The sequence below is a fragment of the Brachyistius frenatus genome, unplaced genomic scaffold (genome assembly GCF_029030835.1).
Source record: "Brachyistius frenatus isolate BFR_SWC_R1_liver_20210118 unplaced genomic scaffold, ASM2903083v1 Contig_42, whole genome shotgun sequence".
Taxonomy (NCBI): Eukaryota; Metazoa; Chordata; class Actinopteri; family Embiotocidae; genus Brachyistius; species Brachyistius frenatus.
This window is the reverse complement of record NW_027210641.1, coordinates 502,501-529,605: the sequence shown is the minus strand read 5'-3', so window position 1 is coordinate 529,605 and position 27,105 is coordinate 502,501. Positions and strand designations below refer to the sequence as shown.

Sequence of the window (27,105 nt, the reverse complement as noted above, 5' to 3'; positions counted from 1 at the left end):
CATACAGGCATTTCCACGGTCTACTGAATGATTCAGTTGTTGAGCAAGAAAGTCATTTTACCAAAACCATTTGTAGTAGACCTACTATCAGTTTACATATGAGGCAGACAAAGTGGTGTACCTTGTGCAAAAGTACCAAAACCTAAAGAAGCTAAGGTCATTTAACTATACTTACTAAGACACTGCAATAAAGTTGTATCTAATCTAACGTAATGGCAGGACTTCTCCAGGATTTCTAGGTAACTTTCAAATACCTATCAACAAAACACAATATATGTATGCTAGCAGCCAAAATTACATTTTATCTGCCAGCATACACAATATTCTGCATTTAAGACAACTGAAGGCAGACATAAGGCCAAGAGTGTGCAGCGCCGTGTTGTCGGCAGGAACATTTTGAGGGGCTTGAACTACTGTGTGACTGAGAACCAAACCCATATGGGCCCTGCAGCAATAGGCTGACCACACAAGACCACCACTACTCACAGCTTCAGCTTCATTTGCTGTAATTATAGTCTAGAAATTCACATTTATGTTTGCTCAGCCACTCTCATGGGAAGACCAATCAGTGACCAGCAGGGGTGACCAAGTGTGACGGCGTTGAAGTCGAGCGTTGTTTTCTGGATGTAGTTGCATCAATGGTCGATTTTGGCACATATGGTGGTCCATACTTATTGTTTTAAGGCTGGAACATTTGGTGGGTGCCCAGACCTATATATCCACATAGTGGGAACACCGAACTAAAGGACTAAATCTGTGTTTCAACTTGGACTAAGTGTATTTACTATATAAGAAAGACATCTATTAGTATTTGTACACATGATCATGTAGCTCACATCTGAAAGAATATAAGACATTTCAGGAGAGAATTTTTCAAAACTAAATGATGAGAAAACAGACTGCTCTTCACTTATGCTAAACCTCTGTGCTTATTTACCTCTGTGTTCATTTACTTTAAGCTAGTGGGAAATCATTTTGTTTCATCAAAGGCACAGCCAGATCCAAAGTTCTAGCTTGGGGCAAAGCAAAGAAGTTTCTGATTGAGGAGGATGAGCCGCATGGCTCAGCGTGACATTAAAGAGGATAACAACTCTGATCTACTCATTAGACTGGCATGGGAAATTACAGAAGACGATGAGGACAATGTCCAACAGTGGTTATGTGAGTTTTAAATGTTTAAAGTTACTGTGAGGCATTGAAGTCTCAGGAATAACAAAAAGAACTGATAACTGAACCCTTTGATATGAGACTTCTGTTCAGTTCATCATGTGATCACAACAATTACTATAAGAAGTCCATTTATGTATATTTACTCGCACTCCCGGAACAGAAACTCTCAAGTGCTTGTTTCACCAGGAACATTTTGGCAGTGCACTAGTTTTTGCCTTTGCCTCAGTAAATTCTCACTGCATGTTAAAATCGTTTTTCCCGCAGTCAGAACCTGCAAATTGTCTGTTCACACTACAACTGGACGACATCGATGTTGAGTGCTTAAAGCAGCACACAAACTCTGCTCGCTTCTGTAAATTGACAATTCAAATACAGTTGAATCGAGCGTGATGGCTGCGTTTTGTATTTCTGTTATTTCTGTTCTCTTTTGGACAATATGCCAGTGTTTGAGTGAGCTAACTGTTAACAATTAAGAGTACAGTTGAGAACTGTCATTTTTATGCACCATTACACCCATAAGCCCTGAAGTAAATGCCGTCTCAGCACAGTAAGCCCGCGTCTTCTTTATTCCAGCAGTGATGATCTAGAAGTGTCAAGGCATGTTGAGGAGGGCAATCACTGCTCAGTTGATTGTTACACTCCCCAGGCTCATGAAACTCACTTAACCTGAAACTGAAATAAAATGCTACAATGAGAAGAAACATGAGACTACATTCAACCTAGACTCCTTCAGTTTGACAGATCACTGGCTTACAATGATTTATAGATGAAATAACAGGAGCAGTGGGTTTGCCCTTTCACTGCCAACCTTTCCTGTTGTGTGACGTTAGTCAGAGCTCTCCCTCCTCACAAACCAACAACCGGCCCTGTTTCGGAAATCATCAGAGATTTAACTCCAGTCTGAGTAACAACAATCATCAGAGTTGCACTCAGTATCGCCCTTTATTACTACTGATTATCACTCCATTACTGATTTGCTGTAGCGATCAAGTGTTGATGAACATTTGGAGTAAAAATAAATAAAGCCGGACCATTGTTACTTCCACTCCATTTGTCACTGGCCTCCCAGGGCGCCCGCTATTTGATTAAGAGTAAAACATTAACAAGAAGAGTTTAAAGTCTACAAAAAGTTCCTGCAACCCTTGGAGACACTCTAATCGTATTAAGGTTTGTCGGTCAGAGGGTCACATAAACAAATCCGAATCTCATCAAGTAAAATAAGAAATTATTTTAGGATTATAGAAATGCAGCAGTAAGGTAGACTTGAAACCACAAACTTACGCAGGAGAATTAAGAAGCCAGGATTTAAGACCCGGTCCATTCAACAGGGCTTCAGACCAAAAAGCACTTCACAGATAAGATGTCTTCGCCACTTCAATTCTAGAGAGCGGGTTTATTCTTAGCCCATCACCTCAGCTGCTTTCACTGGACTCAGCACAGCATCTAGTGCACAGAAAAAAGTCTCCCTTAACAGTTTGAAAGCAAAGTGGATTGATGTGTTTGTATGGAAGAAAAGTAAAGAAGCACAACAAGCAGACAAAAGCAAAAAAAAACAGTTTCAACAGGCGCAGTGAGAAGCTGCTATTCTGTCTATTCATGTGTGTTAGCTTTACAGCACTAAAAAGAAGAAAAAGATTTTACAGACCAACTTCTAGCAGAGACAGATACAAGTTCACATATCTGACAAGGACACAAACTAACAAATCCAAATAACATTCATTTTGACAATTCATTGTTATGACAAGAATAGATCCAGCTAGGAACAACAGTCCTGCATCCAGAGGCTCTTGGTTGATGACTGGTTTATTGGTCGGTGAGAACCCAATCACCGCCCTGCCTGCTTACGCTTCCAAAACGGGTTTTTTCATGAAAACCCGAAGAAACACAAGCAAGGAGAAAACTGCCCATTTTGGTCAAAGGTGACATCTGGCTGCTGTCAAATTCTTCACAAAAAACCATCACCTTAGGTTTTGCCTGCCGTCTTCTTCTGCAGCAGCTTGGCTGTGTGCTCGCTGCCTGTCGGCCCACAGCGCCCACTACAGCGTCGGAGCTACAACTTCCACCGCCCACAGCGCCCACTACAGCGTCGGAGCTACAACTTCCACCGCCCACAGCGCCCACTACAGCGTCGGAGCTACAACTTCCACCGCCCACAGCGCCCACTACAGCGTCGGAGCTACAACCTCCACCGCCCACAGCGCCCACTACAGCGTCGGAGCTACAACTTCCACCGCCCACAGCAGGTCACAGCTCGCATGAGCGTGAGGACGTACATATTGAACAGTGACAGTGAGCACACCTGCAAAGGGTCGCAGTATATTTCCTTTACTTCCTCCTGAATCTGAACCCAAATATCTATCAGAATCACAGTACAAAATGTATTTGATCATTTAACCAACTAAATTAATTGGCAAATTCATTTTATTTCAAAATTATATTGTTAATTTGAGCCCAACCGATACTGGATTTTTGGCACCGATGCCGATTTGAGGAAGTAAAAAAAAAAAAATCCAATATTAGTATATTGACCAAGATGTGACTATCAAAACACTTTAAAACAGTTTGAAGGTCAATTTTAGTGTCTAAAATCACAGCAGCTCCCTGAAACAGTGGACCTCAGCAGTGTAATAACTATAAAAAAATTTAAAAAAAACTATACATTTAAGAAAAAACACAAATAGAACGATTTATGATTTACCCTGAACATCTTTTCCTGCATTAGGTTATGTAAAAAAAAGTTTTCATATCGCCCAACAAATACGCTGATACCAATATATCTGTAATAGGCCAATATTAGCCGATAAAATGAGCCAACTGATAAATCTATCAGGCTCTCTTGTTAACACTTCTCTTTGCCAACAACTTGTTACACATTCTGCATTTCATAGTTTGTTGTGACACTCTGCACATCTGCCGTTCTCTCTCGCCCTGTCTGTCTCTGGGGTTTTGAAAAAAGGTTTGACAAAATGGAAATCAGTAACAGCTGTTAGTAAGAAGCACTTCCATACACACATGTGATTTAGATGCACACATGTGATTTAGATACACACATGTGATTTAGATGCACACATGTGATTTAGATGCACACATGTGATTTAGATGCACACATGTGATTTAGATGCACACATGTGATTTAGATACACACATGTGATTTAGATACACACATGTGATTTAGATGCACACATGTGATTTAGATGCACACATGTGATTTAGATGCACACATGTGATTTAGATGCACACATGTGATTTAGATACACACATGTGATTTAGATGCACACATGTGATTTAGATACACACATGTGATTTAGATGCACACATGTGATTTAGATACACACATGCAAGCTTCAGGGCTCATAAGCACATGAACAGTCCCTTGAAACATACATGCTGCTTTCCCACCTGGACTTTCAACCCATTCTACAGAACACACTGCAGTCCTTCTATGTGAAATGGATGATTTAGTATTTGATTCAGCACAAGTCAACACTGTCACTGAAATAAAAAGGCAACTCAAGCTGCATAGCTGTCCTTCTGTGATGTTTGAATAGATGACTTAAGGGCAAATGGGGCAATTACATGGTGAGGAAAGTATTTGGATACATAAACTGTCATTACCCTTTAAGAAACTTGAGCTAATGCAGTTACACAATCACACTTTGCCAAAAGGCTTGAATATGAACCTTCATCCCCATGAAGACAACACAATATCATTTCTTTACCGAATACAATTTTGCTAGAACTTAAGGATGCATATATAGTATGTTGTGACCATAATCACTGATTATTATAATCAGAATCACTTCTTTAAAGTGGGAACAGAAAATGTTGCCGTCTTGTTACAATACATTTGCGGTGTTCGCCATGTCGGGTTTTAGTGCTCACTGCAGGAGATGGTGTACCCCACAGCAGGACATGAAACACAAAGCAGCACATAACAACCTCGGCTTTGTTCAAGTTCCAGGTGCTCAGAGACATCTGCTTCTGCTGTCAGGACGTTTTTTCCCAACATGCTCGAAAACCACCTGAATACTTCTGAAACGTGAGTGTCTTGGCTGCGTTACATAAATCTCACTTACAATGCACATTATGGAAATCCTAGACTGCAACGGAGATTGCTTCCTGGAGAGTTTCCGTGGTCAGCACATGAGAATTGTCCTTAAGCTGTCAAATTGATGTTCTAACCACAAATCTACTGTCAAACAATCAGGTGGTTGGTCGTCTTTCCTTTTAAACTACAAATGGACCAACTGGACTTTGTACAAGACTTTGAATGACAGCGATCACACACCTTAACTGACCTAACCAAAACTGATAAATGTACTAGAGTTCATTTGGACCACACAGCAGGTTGGGGAGGAAGCAACTTCTATACAGTAATACTCTTAAAAAACCTTATGCTTTGTTAAAAACTAACACACTGCTGCAATGCTCGACACAAGCTCGCATGCAATATTTAGTTATCCTCCCACACAGGAATGTCACACCACGACATCCACTCACCATCTTGGTTCAGCAGCGTACAGACTCAAACCTACTCGTCGGTAAAAATCTGGCTTTCCGTGCTAGGCCCTTCAAATAAGACAAAATCGTTGCCCTTATTATCAGAAGCCTCTCAGTGCGAGCTGTCTGACAGGTCACTGGCTCAAGTAACTTTCCCTCTTCAGCCATGACAATGTGCCTCTGATGCCAGCCTGTTATTGGCCAACTGGCTGAGGACCATGGGAACCTGGCTCTGCAGAGTGAGAGAGGCAGACTCTTGTGGCACTTTCAGTAAGATGACTGCAAACATCTTAAAACAAGACGACTGGGGTAGCCGTAGCCCGGCGGAGAGGCATGCAAATCCACTTTGATGGCTCCATAGTCGGCGTAAAATTGCCTGAAATTATATTGGAAAGTTAATGCAGTGTATCTTCACGTTAACTGACCGCCATCGTGACTGTCGGCAGCAAAGCCTGTTCCACCTGTTGAGGGTAAAATGGAAAATCAACAGTGTATATAGAGCTGAAAAGCCCCTGGAGCTCGATGGAAACAAGGAACTCAACACAGGAAATGGTAAATGCCGCGTCAGCTTCTTTCAAAGCAGAACGCCAGCAGACTGTGAAGTTATGAAGACTTCACAATACTGATCAGTCAGCGCACTGAATCGATGACTAACAACGACCAAAGCTCCAGCCGGACATTCACAAGCAGTTTCTCTGTCGGAGCACCTGGCTGAGTTACAAGGAGATTCCTCCACTGAAAAGATGCTGAAAACAGCAGAAGTGGTCAAACCTCACCGACTCAACTCATGTGGGTGGAACAGATTACAGTCCTTCAGCCTGAAGCCTACTACTATATCTGGGCTGGGCTCTGCCTTCAAAAGCACCACAGCCAATCACAAAATACAGACCAACACTGGCATCAAACAAGACCACACACTTATAAGAAAAGTAATGAACTTTATGTAAAACATCTGCGGCCTAATGAGCCGGACATTATAATAATATCTTCTTTAAGAAAGTCTGTTCATCTTTAGAGAAGTTAAGACACACAGTACGAAGCAGTTTAGGCTGTTCTGCAATGACAAGTTGTTCACAGGAAACTTTTCCTGACTCCAACTAATGACAGCTATTATCAATGAATTTACTTTTACGGTTAATAAATCAACTGTTTACTTTAAAACATGTCAGAAAAAAGTAAAAGAAACTTCTCAGGTGTTCTCAAAGTGATTGAAGCAGTCTTAAACCCAGAAACCACCATTTGTTCATGAACTGATATAAAACCATAAGATCTGAGAAGCTGAAATCGTCCTGCGTCTGTCTTTAGGGTCGAACTGGAAGCTGCAACAAGTCGTCCATCTACAGAAAATTAACCACCAACTATTTTAACAATCACGTCATCACTTTGAGTCTTTTAAAAAAAAAAAAAAAATTAATTCTAAAAATTCTGTTTCCAGCTTCTAAACTTGAATGTTTTCTGGTTCCTTTGGTCCTCCATCACAATAACCTGAATATGTACTTTGGTTGACAGGCTGCTCGTTGGGCTTTGAAACACTGCTCCACCTTTTTCAACATTTTTGGACATTTTTAAGACCAAACATTAAATCAAGAATCTAATCAGCAGATTAATCAATAATACAAATATTTGCCATTTGCAGCCTTTGATGTCATCTTGGGGTTTGGAATTGTGGCAGGAATTTTAACTACTTTATCAGATTGTATTTATTTAAACCACAAAGAAAACCTCTTTAAACTGATCATATTTTTCACATCATTAAATTCAAACCTTTTTTACAGTAAAGTGTTATTTACATCATCTCTACTTTCACTACATTAGCCTATGTTTAGAGTTATTTGCACATTAATCGATTATCAAAGTTGTTGATACCGTTTGCCCATCGACTAATCGATTAAACAGCAACTTCTTCATTTATTCACGAAATTGGAGCGTTTTAAAGGCTTTTTATTACAATTAAAGTGAATTATTCACAACCAAATAGCTTCTGAAGTGTTGGTTATAGTGTGACGTGTGTGTGTGTGTGTGTGTGTGTGTGTGTGTGTGTGTGTGGTGCGTGCGCGTGTGTGTGGTGCGTGCGTGTGCGTTGCGTGCGCGCGCGTGTGTGTGTGGTGCGTGCGTGCGCGTGTGTGTGGTGCGTGCGTGTGCGTTGCGTGCGCGTGTGGTGTGTGTGTGTGTGTGGTGTGTGTGTGTGTGTGTGTGGTGTGTGTGTGTGTGTGTGTGTGTGTGTGTGTGTGTGTGTGTGTGTGTGTGTGTGTGTGTGTGGTGTGTGTGTGTGTGTGTGTGTGTGTGTGTGTGTGTGTGTGTGTGTGTGTGTGTGTGTGTGTGTGTGTGTGTGTGTGTGTGTGTGTGTGTGTGTGTGTGTGTGTGTGTGTGTGTGTGTGTGTGGTGTGTGTGTGTGTGTGTGTGTGTGTGTGTGTGTGGTGTGTGTGTGTGTGTGTGTGTGTATTAGCCAACACCAGACTGAACGCTACTTGTGGGAAAAGTCTCATTTAACCGAGCAAACCCAGTTTAAAGTTCCGCCAGCTTAAGTCAGGTTTAGTTTTAAATACCTTCACGGTTTAAAGCTGGAAGTGAAACTCCGGATTATGTGGCTGTCAGTCCCGCTGCTGTTGAAGGCATGTCCCGACATTCCTCTCCTCAAACTACCACTGAAACTCTCAACATCGCACCTCTCCTTCTCTGAACCGGTGAACCGACACCTCCAACGAACCCTCCACCGACGGAGTCCACTTCTGAGCCCGGTTGAAGTCTTACCTGGTAAATGTCATGGATCTTAAAGTAGGAAAAGTTCCCGGTCCTCTTGAGCGTAACTCCACACGGACTCGCTCCCACTTGATCACCAAGGTAGGCTGCTGGCCGCTGGGCTCCTCCTCCGCTCCGCATGAGGTCATCTGTGGGGAGGAACAGCAGCAGAGAGCAGGGAACAACCCCCCCTCACCCTCCTCCTCCCTCCTCCTCTCCTGCTCCTCTCCTGCTCCTCCTCTCCTCCTCCTCCTCCTCTCCTGCTCCATGCCTCATGGACATGACATGATGCTGGAGATGTAAGCTGAAGGCCTGCAGTGGTTTGTTTCTATAAAACTCAGGTTATAAGTAAAACTACCTTCAAGAAATGTTCTGAAACCTGTTCGTTACTGAGGTTCTTTACATGTTTGAGTCCAGTTGGATGTAAAACCTTATTTTATGTAAGTTTTATTTAAATGGAGCAGTTCTTCCTTTCGTACATTTATTTGGGAATCAGCAACTGATCATAAATTCAACATGATAACTAACTAACCTTCAACTATCTTTGACCTTTGACTCTATTTTCAACACAAAAAATACCTGATTACATTGATTCTTTCCATAAAAATTATTTCTAGGAAACTGTATGGAAATTTGAAACCTGTAAAATTAAAGTGTTTCTTGCATATAAAAGTGAAAATAAACCATGAGATGTCGTTTATTTCTAAACTGGAAACACTTCTTCCACCGCGGCCTCATAAACACACAACTGATCCAAAGCTGCTTCCAGATGAGCAGACCTGGACTGTTAACGTCCTCCTCCTGGATGTACATGAGAAGACAGGAGGTTGGAAATCCAGTCCAAGATTTTATGTAAATGAAGCCTAATTGGTTCATCTGTGTTTTAGTGGCTGTTAAAAGCAGGATGTTGCTCAATGGCTTTCTTGAATTTACCATACGTATTAGCATATAGCTTCATTTAAATGTTAGGTTATGGAGAAGCTCAAATGTTGTCATTATGCAGGATCTAATAAAATAAAGAAAAAGCTGCAAATGAATGCTGAAGCAACTGGATTACTGTGATCAAATGCAGGGCAGGTTTTTGTCCTGTTGGACTCTGGTTTGCTCAGCAGCTCAACACACCTTCAGGCTGCAGCGACCTCATGAGGTAACAATATTTTATGCAGCCATTTTAATGTGAAAAACCGGAAACAGCAAACACATGTTGAACTAAAGTGGAGTCACAAAAAGGGCTTTCAATTGATTTCTGTTTTCTTAATCGTGCAACAGAAGGAGACTCTTTATTGTTGCACATCACGTCTCCCACGAGTGCTTCAGTGTGACGTCACCGGCTCAGCGAGCCTCCTCAGACGGGAACCGACAACCGGCAGCCAAATGCACCATGTCTGCAAGGCTGAGGACCACCGACCGCTCCGCTCCTCATCCGCTCCTCATCCGCTCCTCATCCGCTCCTCATCCGCTCCTCATCCGCTCCTCATCTGCTCCTCATCTGCTCCTCATCCCCTCCTCATCCCCTCCTCGTCCCCTCCTCGTCCCCTCCTCGTCCCCTCCTCATCCCCTCCTCGTCCCCTCCTCGTCCCCTCCTCGTCCGCTCCTCGTCCGCTCCTCGTCCGCTCCTCATCCCCTCCTCAACAAGAGCCGGAGAGTCTCTGAGCTTCACACACAGATGGGATGAAAGACAAACAGCACGAGCATCACGGAGGATTTAAGGTCGGCACTTTGTGTGCACGAGACTGTCAGCGGGTTCTTTCTTGGCCCATAAATGAGCTGATCATGTTGGTGGCATTTCTGATGCAAACAGAGGACACGGTCACGACACACATACCGTCACACGCTCGTTCTGCTCGACCTGTTTGAGGTTTGTGGAGAGGAGCTGAGGTATTTTCACACGTGCAGAGTTTCATGGACACAAAGGTCCATCCTGCAGGTCAGCCTGTGCAGAGCTGGAACATTAAAGAGTTCAGGCCTCTGAAAGACCAGAACTCAAAACATGGAACTGCACATTGCTGCTGTAGAGGAAATTTAAGATGTTGAAATAAATCATAATAGTGCTTTGATTTTCTTTTCCAGTTGTTTAAAGAACAAATGTGCTCATGAGATTTGGAATCAGCCAACGTGGTTTTTACCCAAAGCTGGGCGGAGCAGGGAAATGAATCCGGCCGAAAGGAAAAGGCTTGTACCCAAAGGAGCTGTGGAACCTTACCACCAAATCCAGAAACAGGAAGTTATGTTAGTGATTATCAAATGATATTAAACTGTACTTGTTAGTATAATCTGAGAAAGGGATTATCCAGTAGAAAGGATGTTTTGCAGCAGTATTTATTGCTTTATTGGTACTTTTACTTCTTCCAATACATTTCCAGCAGCAAAGCTGAAGCAGGTTGACATTTTCCAGCCAAAACAACTGATTGATTAGAGGAGAAAATAATTGATAGATTAATCCATAACAAAAATAATATGCATTTGCAGCACTACAAAAAAAACAAAAAAAACCCTGAGTGGTTATGATGTTTCATGCAGGTGGAGGTGCTGGATGCTGCACTGCTAGAAAAGGGATCAAGATACAACACAGCCTCAACCTTCTTCCTCCTGTTTTCTAAGCTTGCTGTTGTTCTGCAATTTGTTGGAGCAACTTCCCCTCAAGCGAGGATCAGCCGGTTTTGTGGGTCTTACTGACAAGACCGAGCTAGCCTGTACGGAAAGTTCTGTAGGAGCCTTTTCTGTCTCACCATTTAAAAATGACTCACTGCATACATATACAGGCTCTATGAAAACACGTCTTTGGCAGCACTGAGGGGTTATTTTGTTCGAAGTACTGCGATGGACAGTCAGTGGAGCCTTTTGTTACTGCAATGCACAGGAGTTTACAGAAAACTAAACATGTGCATAAAAAAAGGGAGCATGTATTCCTTTTTTATATATTGTAATTGTTAACAACAGACAACTGAAAAGTTGAATGAGGTACAAACCAAGACCCTTTGGTTAGCCGCAAGTAATTTAGAAATGACTATTTGATGCCTCCTAGTGGCTACTTTCACTTACTGCAAAAGAAAACAGGAAATACAAGTCAGCAACACACTGATGCCATGCAATTCTCTTTATTTTTAATAAATCAAATGTAATTGCCAAGCAATACATAGAAAATCTCATTTACAAAGCAGGCTCATAAACCCTCCTCACAACATTCACTTTAAATGTACTTTTACCCACAATGCCATCCGTTTTCATCAGCTGGTAAATACAACTACATCCTCCGTCTTATAACACGAAGAAAGATCTATTAAATGCTGGTTTATAGTTTTCTCAAACAAGCACAGTCTGAAAAAAAAAGCTCATATTTCTTCTAAGTAAACTTTCCACGACCACTTTACAACCTTTCAGTCCTCCTCGCGTCGAACACGTCGGTGTTTCACTCGACTTAACGTGGTTCCCTCCGAGGCGGTCCGGAACAGGTTCAACACTTCCTCGGCTGCTGGATGACGAAGGTCCGAGGGGAGTGATGCTTCTCCACTGCAGGGCGCACCTTGCCGTGCCTCACGCTCACCGGTGTCTCTGGAAAGTCGTGGCTCAGCTGCAAAACGTCAGGCAGGAGTTTTATTGTCCACGAGGCACCGTGGCCTCAGAGGAACACCAACGAGTCCAGTTCGCTCAGTGGGACGGATAAAAAGAAGAGTGGATGTTTTTCTTTACCTTGTCGAGAGTTCCAGCCAGAAGCATGCCAACTTGTTGCATCCTGTTGGAGGTGTTAACGGACCTGCTGCACAGGGTTCAAATCAGTCACTTAACTCAGAAGGACGTTTCAGGAAAACGTCACAAAACTGCCGCTTGACATTCTCACAAAGGTTTGAATAAAACTCCGTCTCTATTCACGCTATGTTGTAGATGCAGACTGGGCATACCTCAGTTTATCAGACCTCTTGGTCTCCTTCTCTGGAGTCCCATGGTTGGTGCTGTCTTCCAAGCCTTTCTTGGCCACCCGTTTACCGCCGGCCTTCACTGTTGACCCAGAGATGACAGCAGCTTAGTTTGATACCAGGAAAGAAAAAAAAAAATCAAGCTCAACAAATCAGCATCAGATTTGAAAGACGAGGACTTCCATCTGTTAACAACACATCTTTAACTTGGTGGTTTGAGATACTCCCGCAATGAATGTTTTTGCAGTGCTACCAACGTGTAGAGGTGATGCATGCACAATAAAGGCTTATTGCTTGGTGGTAAATCTTTAACAAATGGGGGGGGGGGTATAAATCAGAGAGGTCAAGTAGATTCAAAGAGAAAAAAATATAGATGTTGTACTAAACTATTCTTTAAAGATTTATTTTCTGATTATTTATTGATTTATTTTTGCTTTTTACAATCTCATTAAGATTCTAGCAATCATTAAAATACAACCACAAATAAATTAAATTAAACTCAGGTCATGTCCACACTTCAGGCCTGCTCTGTGATCAGGGGCCACACAAGTTTCAAACTCTACATTTATGGATTATGAAGGGTCATTTAGACCCACAAATCCATAATAAGACAACATCATTCAACTAGTTTTATAAAAAAAATATATATATATATATATATAAAATAATCATTTTAAAGTACTAAACACTTTTTTTTAAGGGTATTTAAAAACAGGAACTTACTTATGCAAAAGGAGGAACATTAGAAAAAGGGAATATTAAAGAATCAACATGTTCTCTGATTGTCATAACGCGGAGGATCACTGCATCATTACAGGACATCAATACGAAAGAATAAAAGCAGCATGATGAGAGAAGTAAACTACAGTTCCGTGGTGAACATCGTCCATGATGGGAGTTCTGCATGCATTAAAGTTCACCTGCAAAAAGAGTTCAAGCTGCGAGAACACGGTGTTACTTCTCCACCCAACAGGCCTGCTCCAAAACAAACAGCCCGCTTCATGCAGTTTAGTATTTCAATCACAGCAGTCAACAGATCCGTCCAAATGATCCCACGTAACACACCGCACGTCATAAGAAAGAGAACAGATCACACTTCGTGAAAGAAGCTGCAGCGAAGTGGAACCAGCGTCATCTGGGTCAGCAGAGGAAAACCAGCTTTGGTTTCAGGAGGCTAAAACAGCAAACAGATGAAACGGTGAAGCTCGAGATCAGCGTGAAGTTCACCTGCTGGCGGGTGGCCGGCTCTCAGCAGAGCCTCCTTCGCTCCACATTTGGAGACTTGTTGCACCATTTTTGAAAAGTTTCCGGAGAAAAGCAGAAAAAGCACCAAACTGCAGTGAACGGCCACTCCGTTGTTTTTATGCTCAAACACAGATGACGTCAGACTCACAGGAAGTGTGTCCGCCGCAGACACGCCCACCTGAGCTCTGCAACTGATCACGTTTCAAATGAAAGTTCAAACAGCAGGATGATGTTGGCCATGTCTTAGTTTTGTGCTCTAGGTCTTTTTTTTTTTATCGGCAACAAAGCCTCGTCCTTATTAAAGTGTTATTGTCCCACTTAGAATAGATAACATGAATAATTACATTTAAAATGATAAATATATTCAATGTGACAAAACGTAGGTGAGACACAAAAATAATAATACATTTTAAAAATACCATAAACAATCCAAAAAAGATAGAAATGACAAATAAACAATGAATGGTAAAAAAAAAAAAAAAACCAACAACAACACAGTTATGAGTAAATAAATAAGTAAAAAAATATTCAATATGGGGGTAATATTATAAAATTGCAATATCGGTGGCATCCTGTTATCACTGTCATCATATTTTGAAAATCTTGTCAAAAAACAGGTGTGCAGCTTCAATAAATAAAACAATTCATTTTATTTATTTTTTTATTGTTTTGTTATTCATTACCTTTGAGAGGTCCCAAAAGTTTTCAAATGTTTTCCTGTTGGAATCATACACAGATTATACTGTTTAATAGCAAACATTTCAATTCTCCCGTGGAGGAAAAGTCTGTGGCTGTAACTGAAGTGCAACTTTTAAAGGGCCCTGCAGATCTTCACAGGTGTATCCAGGTATTTTAGCTGATTATCAGGATGAGGTTGGTGGATCTGCCAGCTGCAACTTTACTGTGATCACATGACTACTTCTACGATCCTCATTGTTTGCAAGGCGTGTCTGCAAGAAGCCCAACAGGTGCAAGCAAACGGAAAATTAGGTCATAGTCAACCGTTTTGTTGACAAATGAAAACACCTGCGGAGGTGCGACTCACCACGAATATTCAAACAACAGACCTTTTCCACAGCAGACATGTGACTTGAGTAGGAAAACACAGGTGCATTAATGATGGCTGCAGTCCACATAGAGGAGGTGCTGCTTGTGTGCATGCTAGTTCACTGTCACTGTCCATGACAGGAACACTTAATGGAACTGAGGCATTGTTGATTCCACCTGTTTTTTCCTCTCAAGTCATGAAAACGGTCTATTTGGAACAAGACGCCTTGACAGTTACAAATAATACAAATCCTCTATGATCCGGTGCCTCATTGCACGTTTGAGCAGGTTCTTTTAAATCGTTGGCTTCAGGAGTTAAACCGTCAGCGGTGCAATGTTTCACTCCTGCACCAACCACTGCATCTCCTTTGCAGTGTGCAGGTGAGGCCGCACAGTTTGCGAAGTGCAGAGTTGATGTTAGAAGACTCGTTTGTATAAACTGAACAGGCCGTCCTGACATTAATAACTGTTGTGGTGTTTCCTCATTCCTCCACGGTTCCTAAACGCAGCAGGCTAATTGTTAATTTAACTGAAAGGTTGTTTGGAAATGTGCAGCACAATATCAGCTTTATTACATGATGATAGGCCTTGTTTTGAACCAAATCTATTTGGCCAAAATATAGTTTCTAAACCTTCATTTAAAAAAATATTATAGAAGTATATTCTGAATCAAAATGTTTTATATCACAGAACAAACATAATCTATAGCACAGAGGAACTGTATGCACTGCACAGATAACGGTGGTTGCTACGCTGCTAATGCACCGAGTTAGTTATTTAGATGCATCGGGTTTTTTTACTTTTACCTTTTGCTCATTTGCAGGAAGCAGCACATTGGAAAGCTGCTGTTGACCTGCGTTTCCTTTTCCCGTCTCCTGTTGTGTTGTTTGGAGGTTGTATTATTGCAGTTTGAATTTAATAATTTCAAGTTCATTCATTCAGGAAACTTAAAAGTCCCTCTGCTGCTTAAAAATATGAGTCAACATTAATCAGGTTTGGGTAATTAGTTCAATGTCATCTAGAGTTTTGAAAACTTAACCACCTCAGGTAAATCAACTAAACTTAAGAAAACAAAACGGTACAGTCACATTGACAATCATTTAAATTCAACTTGTGCTGGTTTTGTTCTCCTAAAAACTTCATTTAATGAGTTGAGTGAAGTCTCAGCAGCATTTCCATTCCTCTTTAAGTCCAAAGACCTCAAATGAGAGAAAATCTGTTGATTAAGTCTGAAGTGGTCTAAAAGTAAAAACTACATAAGCTGATTTAAAAAGCCAGAAGGCTGGGTTGGACGTCCAGGGATACACTGTTGTCTACAAACAGCCGTCATTAAGTCCAGATATTTGCTTATCACTCCCCAATATCTCATCTGCAGGCAGCGATGAGGTTGGAGTCTTGACACCAAACTCAAATTATAATTTGCTGCAAAAAAAACCCATTTCAAATGTGAACTGTCTGACTGAAATTGGTTCCCAATGTTTTTTAATGTACGTGGAGAGCAGGTGGGGTGGAGCACATTCTTGTAATAATGTCAGTGTTTACAACATGTCATGTCCTTCTGTATATAAGAAAAGGTGAATGTAATTTTACAATGCACAGACAGATGGCTCGCAGCAGCACATTTGAATTTAGTTGCATTCATGAAGCGTTTAGCTTGACGTGATGTGAATATTCACATTATGAGTATGTGCTTTGCAGGTGTGGGTTAGGGTTATCATGTGTGGTGTATCATGGATCATGCATGGGGGCATGTCTTGATCTAAAAGCTCTCACACAAATTGAAGTTTATGTGGCTGTATTAGATACAAACCTGTTGAAATTGTCTTTGAATCCTTCCTTGTTGATATCTTCACAATGTTTGGAAAGCAGCATTTTTTGAAATGAGGAGTAAAGTCTGTTTGTCCAGGTGTGAGCAGCAGGGATTCAGTGTCCTCCTCCGGTGCAGTTTAACAGCTCACCTGCCTGTCTGAGGAAATACAGCATGAAGAAGAAGAGTTCACTCTGAGCTCTGAGTTTGATCTCTCCTCTGGATCAGTACGCCTTCACTGTGAAAAGATTACTCACTCAGATTAAAAAACAAAAACGGACCTTTTTATTATGTTAACATGGTTGTGTTATGATGTCATCTTTGTCCACATATTTATTTGTATATTTATACATCATTATAGAGATTTAACATGGCACAAGTTTGTTTTTTAACCAGTGCTGATGAGTGTAAACCAGGTAACGTGTTGTTCTTTTTTGTTTTTTTCTGTATTTACAATAAAATGAAAGAAATGTACAAGACTCCATGGAATCACACAGCTTCAACATTAAGTACAGATACAATTTGATCCCTCTGTACAATCTACCATCATTAGTTAACTATTTTTGTCATTTTTTTACAGTTATGAGTTCATGATCAATTTTGGCTTCTGCACATACATCTTCCCCCCATCTTGACTCTTACCGCGGACCCTCGCTCACATGACTCACACCTCTCACCATGCTATCACAGCTAAGAGTTTCATAACGAAAATAAAACTAACATCTAGACAGAACGGGACGTGCGTCTCCTCACGGCAGTGTCCGGTTTCGTCCCTCGACAGACCCCCAGCATGATTCCATCTTCCTCTACTAAATGAAAAAGAATTTTTAAAAAGACATTCCTTGATTTCCTTCTTTGGCACACATCCCATCTTTCCATCTGCTATCACTCAGTTGAACTCCCCTCCGTACACACACATCCACTTTAAAACAAACACACTTATAAAGCCAAGTTCATGAAAAAGTTTGTTGTTTCCTGTGTGCTTCCCCGGCTCCTCGCCTCCTCGCCTCCTCTGCAGGGTGAAGACGCCCTTCCTTCCATCCCAAACCACAATCAGGGAAGAAGGAGGCTGTTGATTGGAACACGGAGGCTCCTCCAGACTTATACCCAGGAGTCAGGAGAGCCGGGGTACTGCTCTGCCCGGTACGAGGGCCTCCGTGTGCTGGCGTAATAGTCCACGTAGTTGGTGGTGGATTTCAGTCCATGAGGCTGGGAGCTGTAGTCGACTGTCGGAGGAGGGTAGGTGATGACCTCCTCCAAATACGAGTCGTCGTAGCCGTGGGGATGCTGCAGGTACATTCTGTATGTATCGTAGTTCCTCCTGCCCGGCTCGTCTGTATAATACATAGGCTGCAAGGAAAAAGAGGCAGGCGGGCTGTGATCAATCATACCCAAAACACTCATGAAGTCACTGACTCCACGTGTGATCGGCATTTCAGGTTTGAATCTGTCCATTCTCACTGAGACTGAGACAGCAGCTTTATAGTTTCACTACTTTTATATTTTAATGTAAATTTTGCTGATAATACTTCTGCACCTTCATTTAAGTACAATAATTTGAATTGTAATGGAGTATTTTCACATTGTTATACAACTACTTGTACTTACAGGAACATTTAGACCCCACAGTACACCCACACGTCACATCACCCACCAACGTTTTGGGAAATTCATTTATTCGCATTGCGAATGAACTTTAGATGAAGAGATCGATAGCACCCTTCATATCCGTGCAGTAAATCTGACGCTACATCCAGCAGCTATTTAGCTTAGCTTAGCATGAAGATTTGAGATAAAGAAAACAGCTAGCCTGGCAAGGTAATAAAATCCACCTACAAGCACCTTGAAAGCTCACAGGCTGAAAGAGTTTATCTTGTACGTTAAATCAATAGAAAAAAAAATCAAGTGCAAATCAACAATATGTGGTTTTATGTATGTTGTGGCTAAACACAGTGTCGCACTGACAATGTCAATCTCCTCATCTAACGCTCTCCGAGAGCAAACAGACTATTTTCCAAAATGTTGAACTGCGTCTTTTATAGTGAAGACGTCTTATAACCGCTGTCAAAACACAAAGAAACGTCAAATAATAATACCCCAAACCAATCTTCCACTTGATGGTAATAAAATGTCACAACAATTACTGACATCGCAGCAGTTTCAGCAAAATGCATTTTGTGGTTGGAGTTTTTTCAGCCAGTGAACTAATCAATCAACAGAAAAGAGCTTCGAAGGTAAACGGAGGAATCCAGACGATAGATGGATCTCTGATGGTCTGCAGTAAATAAGGTGATGACTGTCTTCACACATTAACTCGTCCAAACGTGAAGGGATGAAGGACAGAAGAGGAGTCTCTCTGTGCCCCATCTCCTCCTCTTCCTCCTCCTCCTCCTCCTCCTCTCTTATCTGAATGGGCACACATGGATGTGTCCGACAGTGACAGGTGCCCGAGACGCGCCCAGACCATCCCAATCCCAGCAGTCACATTCACTCTTGCTCAAACAATAGCTGATGTGCTGGGTTATTCCCACGTCACCATTTATCCGCAGCGGAATATGTGTCAGTCTCTTTGTATTAGTTAAGCGGGGTAGAAGAGCCGCGTGTCCTCGCCAGGTTTTTACAGTGCAGTGGAGGGATCTCAAACGAGGGCCTTGTACAAGCACTATCAAACATTTCCTAGAAGAAACATTGATTTTCAGTGGCGGTATCATATCTGCAGTTTTGTTTTTTGTCTTAAAAACGAGGTCAAGTAAGGATGAAGCAGAGTCATCGATTAGTAGAGAAGCAAAGAAAAACTATTGACAATAACCATGCTACCCTTTTAAATTATTGTCTGAGTTATTGTCTGTATGAGTTGCAAACTTATTGTTTTAATAACTAAAACACTGTAGAAAGAAAATGATATAAACTATTCTGCACAAATAAAGCAAGCTCATGCGTAAATTTTGAATTAAATAATCAAAACAACATACACACAACAGTTTAGTCTCATTGGTACCTCTGCACTGTTGAGTCGAGTCAGAGCAGAAATGAAACCAGATGAGAACGCAGAGGCTGTGAAGTATAACCAGACATTTATGCAGAAGTCTTACTGTATATTCACCTGTGTTCTTCTGGGCCCCTCTCTTGTGGGTGATGAGTAATAATAAGGAGACAGCTTTCCAGACCCTGCAAAAAAATAAATAAAGCGGGCGTTGCTATAAATCATAGAGAAGGACTCCAAAATTCATATTCATATTAGTGAAAAAGTCTGCACATTCCCAAAGGGCAGATGTGGGTATTTTGAGGATTAGAGAGGAGGATCAAGAGGTGCTGTGCTGTGCTGGAGAGGAATCCCTCCCAACAATGGAGTTGGCCACCGCGGTTCTGTTGCTTACACTGACGTGGTACGGCTATTTTCTCTGGCACTTTAACAAACCAGCGGAATCCAGTAACTCTATTTCCACTTGCCTATGTAATACGCGGGTTGTTGAGGCTGCAGCTCATTTAGTTTACTCTGCCCCCCCCCCCCCTCCCACACACACACACACCACCCAGCGTAGGCTGGCTAGAGAGCTCTTGTCTGGCTGTAGTGTGTCTGGGTACCCACTCACTGCCCCCGTCTGAAAGCTGAGACTTGGGCCCGCTAACAATGGCGCCATTGTGAAGTGTCCACCCCTGGCTGGTCGGTCCACTTTACTGCTGCCCAGGCCGACTACGGCACAAAACCAGCTCTGAAGTGCTCTGAATAAAATTGACTGACTGTTTTAGAGCTGGCAGGCGTTGGTGGAAAGGATAAGAGGGGGCTGTCTGGGCATGGGGAGAAGACCGGCCACGGGATCTGCTCAGAGCTATAAAATAGATAACTGAGGCGAAGAGGAGCTGACAGTCTGGTGAACATAGAGGGACAGAATTAGATCCTTAAAGACGGCTGATGTGACTTTCAAATGTGTACCTGTATATTGTTTTTTATGGATACTGTTGTCTCCTTGGTAATTATAAAATTGCATAGTTGACTGTGGTCTCTGATAATCTCTGATAGAGTCTCTATGCTCTTTGATGCCCAACATCGCAGGAGATGACGTGGCACTGGCAGCTGCAAAAGAGAGAAACACATTTCAACAATCAATTCCAGAGGTTTTCCTGGTTGACCGGCCGTGTCTATTTTCATCCGGCGGGGTCTGTAGTTAACTGAACCCACCGGGGTGGTTGACCGGAGACATCTGAAGGGTGCTGGTGGGTAGGGTGGGCTGGGACTTGAACCGGTCCCGTTCCAGTGTTGACACTGGAGTGAGGAAATGGTTCTGGTTCCATCCGTCCTGGTGGGGCAGCACAGAGAGCAAATAGTGGCGGTTTGAATGACTCTAAGGGAGCCGGATGTAAAATGCATCTGTGGTATTAGTTTTGGTCCGGAGTGAGCAGTCTTGTTAAAAGGTACAGTTGTCAATCTTTTAACCTTCCTCATTTTTAACATTCCACACACATAATAATATTGAATAAAAGTTTACAGTTTTACAGTCTCTCTTTCAGTTATTGCCTCTCCTTTGATTAAAAACACATTATTCATTGTGCACAGACATCAGACTCGACTGTACAATAATAAGCCATTATCAATAATCCTTACTTTTTTATAGATGGTTCTCAGATCCCTGTACTGCCACAGGGTGTTCAGCACCTGAGCAGCTGCTTTAACCACCTTCATAGAGTACCTGGAAAAGACATATGTACATGTATTTGTGAGTGTTCCTGAATCCCTTTAACCTGATTTTAAATTCCAGTGTAAATATTGCAGCACACTGTGATTGATGGAAGAGTGTGTTTTATAACCTGGAACATTACTGAATATATAGCAGGCTGGAAATAGCTGCTGTACCATTATTCCACCGGGACGTAAAACCTCAATGCAGGCAGACCACCTTCCCTGAGGCTACCGCTTCTCCTTCAAGCATTTAAACCTTTGTGTGTGTGTGTGTGTGTGTGTGTGTGTGTGTGTGTGTGTGTGTGTGTGTGTGTGTGTGTGTGTGTGTGTGTGTGTGTGTGTGTGTGTGTGTGTGTGTGTGTGTGTGTGTGTGTGTTGATCTGAGCGTGTGTGCAGGTTACAGTCAGGTGTGTCTCCTTGTGCGGTGTTCAGATAAATCCGTAGTGCTGTAGCACACCTGTCTCCTCTGCCCTTGGTGATGTTGACCAGTTTCTCGATGCCGCCCGTGTCGGCCAAGGCCTTGGCGTTCTCCATGTTTTTGCTGGTGACCTCGTGCAGAGTGCAACAGATGGCTGCGACGGTCTCGTCCGACAGCAGGCTGGTGTTTCCTCCTGGGAGACGGTTGACCAGGTCTCTCATCGCGTACTTCCCTGGAGGGAGGAGAGACGTACAGTTAAAACATCATGACATACTGTATGCCAGGTTTGTGGGCAGGAGCTTATGTGCAGAGAAAAGTGGATAGTTTGGTGCATTTTTTTTTACACGTTACATAATGTATAAATAAATATCTTCCACAGTGACCTAAACTACATTACGCAGTTTCTATATTGGGAATGAGACGTTAATTTTGCTTCGCCTGCAGTGTGGGAGGAAGTTTTCCTAAATTACTTTGCATTATCACTGCAAGGGCATTGGAGAGAATGTTGGAGAGAGAGTTGGAGAGTGTTGGAGAGTGTTGGAGAGAGTGTTGGAGAGTGTTGGAGAGAGTGTTGGAGAGAGTTGGAGAGAGTTGGAGAGAGTTGGAGAGAGTTGGAGAGAGTTGGAGAGAGTTGGAGAGAGTTGGAGAGAGTTGGAGAGAGTTGGAGAGAGTGTTGGAGAGAGTTGGAGAGAGTTGGAGAGTGTTGGAGAGAGTGTTGGAGAGAGTTGGAGAGAGTTGGAGAGAGTTGGAGAGAGTTGGAGAGTGTTGGAGAGTGTTGGAGAGAGTTGGAGAGTGTTGGAGAGTGTTGGAGAGAGTGTTGGAGAGAGTGTTGGAGAGTGTTGGAGAGTGTTGGAGAGAGTTGGAGAGTGTTGGAGAGAGTGTTGGAGAGAGTTGGAGAGAGTTGGAGAGTGTTGGAGAGAGTGTTGGAGAGAGTTGGAGAGAGTTGGAGAGAGTTGGAGAGAGTTGGAGAGTGTTGGAGAGTGTTGGAGAGAGTTGGAGAGTGTTGGAGAGAGTTGGAGAGTGTTGGAGAGTGTTGGAGAGAGTTGGAGAGTGTTGGAGAGTGTTGGAGAGAGTGTTGGAGAGAGTTGGAGAGAGTTGGAGAGAGTTGGAGAGAGTTGGAGAGAGTTGGAGAGAGTTGGAGAGTGTTGGAGAGAGTGTTGGAGAGAGTGTTGGAGAGTGTTGGAGAGTGTTGGAGAGAGTTGGAGAGTGTTGGAGAGTGTTGGAGAGTGTTGGAGAGAGTTGGAGAGAGTTGGAGAGTGTTGGAGAGAGTGTTGGAGAGAGTTGGAGAGAGTTGGAGAGTGTTGGAGAGAGTGTTGGAGAGAGTTGGAGAGAGTTGGAGAGTGTTGGAGAGTGTTGGAGAGTGTTGGAGAGAGTTGGAGAGAGTTGGAGAGTGTTGGAGAGAGTTGGAGAGAGTTGGAGAGAGTTGGAGAGTGTTGGAGAGAGTTGGAGAGAGTTGGAGAGTGTTGGAGAGTGTTGGAGAGAGTTGGAGAGTGTTGGAGAGAGTTGGAGGGAGTGTTGGAGAGAGTGTTGGAGAGAGTGCATCCTGGGAAAGGATTGTTTCCCATATCAGTCCTGCAGCACAGCAGCCCGGCTGAAGGACCTACACACACACACACACACACACACACACACACACACACACACACACACACACACACACACACACACACACACACACACACACACACACACACACACACACACACTAAAACACCTTAAAGCAGGCCCCCCCTTTTGCTGGAACTGTAACTCCTCATTAATTCCACACAGAGTGCAAATAAGAAATCGTTTTTTCATGAAATGAGACTTTCATGAAACAAAAGGCTGGCGGTGGATTAAATGAAAAATAACAACTACTGTTACTGCAGCTATGAAAAGACAGATTTTTTAACAGTTTAACAATGGTCATGTTGTCAGTGTTCATACAATGCAAATCCTGGGACTGTTTGGGATTCAATATGTTGATTACACACATTAATATGCAGTGTTATGTATTCTATTGGGTATTAGTATATAAAATTAGACATATATGTTATTCCACCAATTTCCCAAAGGTCTTTTTATAACCTCGAAGTTACATAATAATTTTTTCATATAAACACATTATGTAGATGTTTTATACTGTGTTTGTGTGTGTTGCCAGGTTGTAAACCCATTAACAACATGACTTCTGCCTTACTACTGCATGAGCAGAGCTACACTACTAAACAGGACAAAGCCAATAATAACAGCACTAGGAATGTTTGTGTATAATGTTATTCAGCTCAACAGAGCCATTACAGTCTAAAATATACATTTTGTGACAGTGTGCCTCCTGACCTATGAGTTCCTTGTTCCTGACATCCAGCGCCATGTTTCTCAGAGCAGTAGCAACCGAACACACCACCCTGTCGTTATCCATCCGCAGCAGCTCCACGAGGATGGGCAGTCCTTTCTCCTTACGCACTGCTGCACGGATGTATGCTGCAAACTGTACACACAGAAGGCATTAAAACTTCAGGTGGACCTCGACGCCACAGGAAAATGAATGATCTTGAGGCGCACAATTTCGCCCGTGTGATTCCAAGTGTAAAACCGCCATCAGCCCTGACTGACGCAGAGGAAGTGAGCTGTTAAACCCTCTTTTAACCAGTTGAATGGATGCTTTGTCTCAGAGGTATCACGTTTAACACAATGTATAAAAACAGAAGAGAATGAGTGTGTATGTGTGCATGTTAATGCTGGTACTGTACCTTCCAGTTGCCAGCTGACAGGTTCTGAAGGGACCCAGCAGCGCCCTCCAGAGTGGCAGGATTTGAGCTCTCAGCCAGGAGTGTTAAGTAAGGCTTCACCACCGAAGGGTGCCACAGCATCTCCGCCCCTTTGGGAGACTTGGAGAAGCCGGGGATGGGCCCCACACCGTCCCACTGAACAAAGAACCACAGTGTTTCATCAGGCTGTGGACGGGCTGGAGTTTTTGGAACTTCATGGAAATGTGACTTTACGTTATCATGTAGCACAAATAGGCTGCGTGGTTTTCTTTACGTTGTCTTACAAAATATTCGTCTTACACAACTTTCTTTAAAGTAGAAAAAACCCCACTGTGGTTCCAATATGTTGGATAAATATGGATAATGCCAACATTTTGCAAAATGAAATACTCTGTTTAAACAGCACACTCACTGTGTCTTCCTGCAAGCTGTTCTTTTTCTTCTTTTTCTTTCTGCCCCAGCAGCTGGAGTCCACCTCTTTACTGGGCGAGTCGCTGCCCAGTAAGCCGTCCAGCTCCTGCTCCCCTATCATTCGGGATGGCGTCATCTCCAGCTCCAGACGATATGACAGGTTCCTTAGAGTGCAAATACAATTCTCCACAATCTGGCAGGCACAAGAAGAAAACGGGGGTTTGGGTGGGTAGTTATAGCAGCAGCTTTCTAAATCACCATGACAAAAGATTCAACACAATATACTCAGTATGCTACAGTACCAGTGTGTGGGACACAGGTTTTTTTATTGGCTGAGTTACCATCATACGAATTTGATATGGGACATTAGAAAAAAAAAAAAAACTGGCCCAGAGCAAATTGATTTAATTCTACGCTGTTTGAGTTTTGTAAAGGCTTTCCTCTAAGAACGTCAATGAGCATATATGTTTGACAAAATTAAGGGCTCTAGTTCTCAGGAGAGACAATCTCCACATTAAAAATGATACACTCGACGTTTTATGGCTTTTAAAATGCACAGATTAAAGTCTGGGAGATTTCATTTGAACTGCTATCATACAAAAATGTTAATACAGCATACATCAAGTCAGAGAGCTGGTCCATCGGATTCTGAATGTCACAGCTGATGTGCACGTATGAGTTGTGTTTGGATGACAAAGCACATGAAACTGTCTCCGGCTGCTGTGACGGTCGTTTAGGTACGAGCGGCAAAATGATTCAAACAAACAGGGTGAGCAGGATTTTTTCCGCCGGAGCCTCTTATCATGTGGCTGCATGCTCTCCTCTTGGCTAAGTGTGTGTGTGTGTGTGTGTGTGTGTGTGTGTGTGTGTGTGTGTGTGTGTGTGTGTGTGTGTGTGTGTGTGTGTGTGTGTGTGTGTGTGTGTGTGTACCTTGCTGTCGAAGTCAGAGGTGTTTACACAGGCTTTGATGACGTAGAGCAGCGAGTCAACCAGGCCCTCACAGGTGCGCATCTGTTTTCTGGCCTCTTCACCAGCTGAGCTCAGATTCCTTTTAAAAAAAAAAACACGCGCACGCACACACACACACACACACACACACACACACACACACACACACACACACACACACACACACACACACACACACACACACACACACACACACACAAAGTAGGCATAAATTTTGGGGCTTTGCACAACAAACAAATGAGCATACACAAACACACAAAATGACAGCTGTGTGTTTCCGAACTAGGAGTGTAATGTGTGTTTCGCCATCCCCATCCATAAAGTATGAGGGGGGTGTGTGTGTGTGTGTGTGTGTGTGTGTGTGTGTGTGTGTGGTCTGACTGAAGTAATTACAGTACTTTGCAGAGTAAATAAGGAACTAACAAGCAAACCCACGCATGTTTGCATGCAAAGAGATATACACACACACACACACACACACACACACACACACACACACAGTTCAACTAGCTGTCACCAATTAAAGGCTGCGCACCCCACAATGTCTTCAAAGGCAGAAGCCCCAGGGGGAAACTGGGATTATTACATCATCTTTGACTCTAATAGTCTGTGAAATGACGGTGGCGTTGAAACAGAGACAAGCAGGTCATAATTCTGGCTTTTTGAATAAAATGTGTCCCGTCAATTACAGGATTTATTGTAATGTTTCTTTTGATGTTGTATATTAAAGCCCTTATTTATGACAACCAGCGCATCATCATGACACTGTTGGTCGTGTAAATGTGATTCTTCATTGTCTCTGCAACTGACTGTTTGAAGTTTCTTTGTGTTTGTGTCTGTGGTGGGTCAGGTTTGTGTTATTCTTCAAAGACAACATTAACATAGCTATTTCCAGAGGAGCAATGTTATGAGCTCATCCCCCCTCTACATGTAACAGCAGCAGATGTCCACAGTGGGGTGCTAGTGCCAAGTGTGATCATCAGGTGGTTTACCTCAGACAGCCCGTGGTGTTCCTCAGCACCAGGGACGAGTGAAACTTCAACTTGTGGTCGTCGTCAAAGGTGGAGCTGCTCCATCCGGAGTGAGGGATGATCACAGTGTTGGTCAGCGTTGTTAAGGCGTCCCGGATGATTGTCATCTTGACGGCGTCACACGACGAGAGGTTCCACAGCACCCCTGAGGGCAGACAACCACATGCAAACACAAGCATTGAGACTCACGGCATGCAAACCTCCGGTTATGTCAGCTGTCACGGGCAGTTAGGGTAACTCAGCAGAGGAAAAGACAACAACTTGGGCTTTTAATAGTTCGGCATGTGTGAATGTGTCCACAAACAAGCAGACAAAGACACGCACACAACGATCAGAAGTGAAACTACTCCTCCTCAGAAATGAAACCATGGCTCTGGCATTAAGGCATCAGACATTCACATCAAATTTCATCTCGCAAGAATATCC

General features: G+C 42.8%; 3 protein-coding genes across 18 annotated transcripts in view; all 3 read right to left on the bottom strand.

Annotated features, from left to right (window-relative positions):
- The window catches only part of tanc1b (tetratricopeptide repeat, ankyrin repeat and coiled-coil containing 1b), a 103,860-nt gene extending 95,296 nt beyond the window's left edge, over positions 1-8,564 (bottom strand). For 6 of the 8 annotated variants that reach the window (XR_011311067.1, XM_069702476.1, XM_069702478.1 and 3 more), the window contains exon 1: positions 8,422-8,564. Coding sequence is in view for 6 of the 8 variants with exons in the window: in XM_069702476.1 (XP_069558577.1) it covers positions 8,422-8,550 (129 nt within the window). In the remaining 2 variants the exon portion in view is untranslated. Of the gene's footprint in view, positions 1-5,670; positions 5,718-8,216; positions 8,383-8,421 lie in introns of those variants that run through there. The other 2 variants (XM_069702481.1, XM_069702480.1) reach the window with 2 other exon arrangements.
- Positions 8,565-11,815: 3,251 nt separating this feature from the next.
- On the bottom strand, positions 11,816-13,716 carry dap1b (death associated protein 1b). Of its 3 annotated transcripts, none has more exons than XM_069702460.1 (4): positions 13,551-13,716; positions 12,309-12,405; positions 12,100-12,166; positions 11,816-11,980 (listed from the first exon to the last, which is right to left on the bottom strand). In XM_069702460.1, the coding sequence occupies exons 1-4, from the start codon at positions 13,615-13,617 to the stop codon at positions 11,864-11,866; spliced, it is 348 nt and encodes a 115-aa protein (XP_069558561.1). In that variant the 5' UTR covers positions 13,618-13,716; the 3' UTR covers positions 11,816-11,863. The 3 variants fall into 3 exon arrangements, with proteins under 3 accessions (XP_069558561.1, XP_069558562.1, XP_069558563.1); XM_069702461.1 differs by having other exon boundaries at positions 12,100-12,163; XM_069702462.1 differs by lacking the exon at positions 13,551-13,716 and adding an exon at positions 13,047-13,512.
- Positions 13,717-16,684: 2,968 nt separating this feature from the next.
- The window catches only part of LOC138623136 (plakophilin-4-like), a 77,800-nt gene continuing 67,379 nt past the window's right edge, over positions 16,685-27,105 (bottom strand). For all 7 annotated transcript variants that reach the window (XM_069702441.1, XM_069702439.1, XM_069702444.1 and 4 more), the window contains 11 exons: positions 26,641-26,824; positions 25,610-25,727; positions 24,681-24,872; positions 24,251-24,424; positions 23,838-23,988; positions 21,558-21,750; positions 21,026-21,110; positions 20,603-20,720; positions 20,357-20,497; positions 19,526-19,590; positions 16,685-17,772 (listed from right to left, as the gene is read on the bottom strand). In XM_069702441.1, coding sequence (XP_069558542.1) covers positions 17,524-17,772; positions 19,526-19,590; positions 20,357-20,497; positions 20,603-20,720; positions 21,026-21,110; positions 21,558-21,750; positions 23,838-23,988; positions 24,251-24,424; positions 24,681-24,872; positions 25,610-25,727; positions 26,641-26,824 — 1,670 coding nt within the window. In that variant the 3' untranslated portion in view covers positions 16,685-17,523. The remainder of the gene's footprint in view (positions 17,773-19,525; positions 19,591-20,356; positions 20,498-20,602; positions 20,721-21,025; positions 21,111-21,557; positions 21,751-23,837; positions 23,989-24,250; positions 24,425-24,680; positions 24,873-25,609; positions 25,728-26,640; positions 26,825-27,105) is intronic.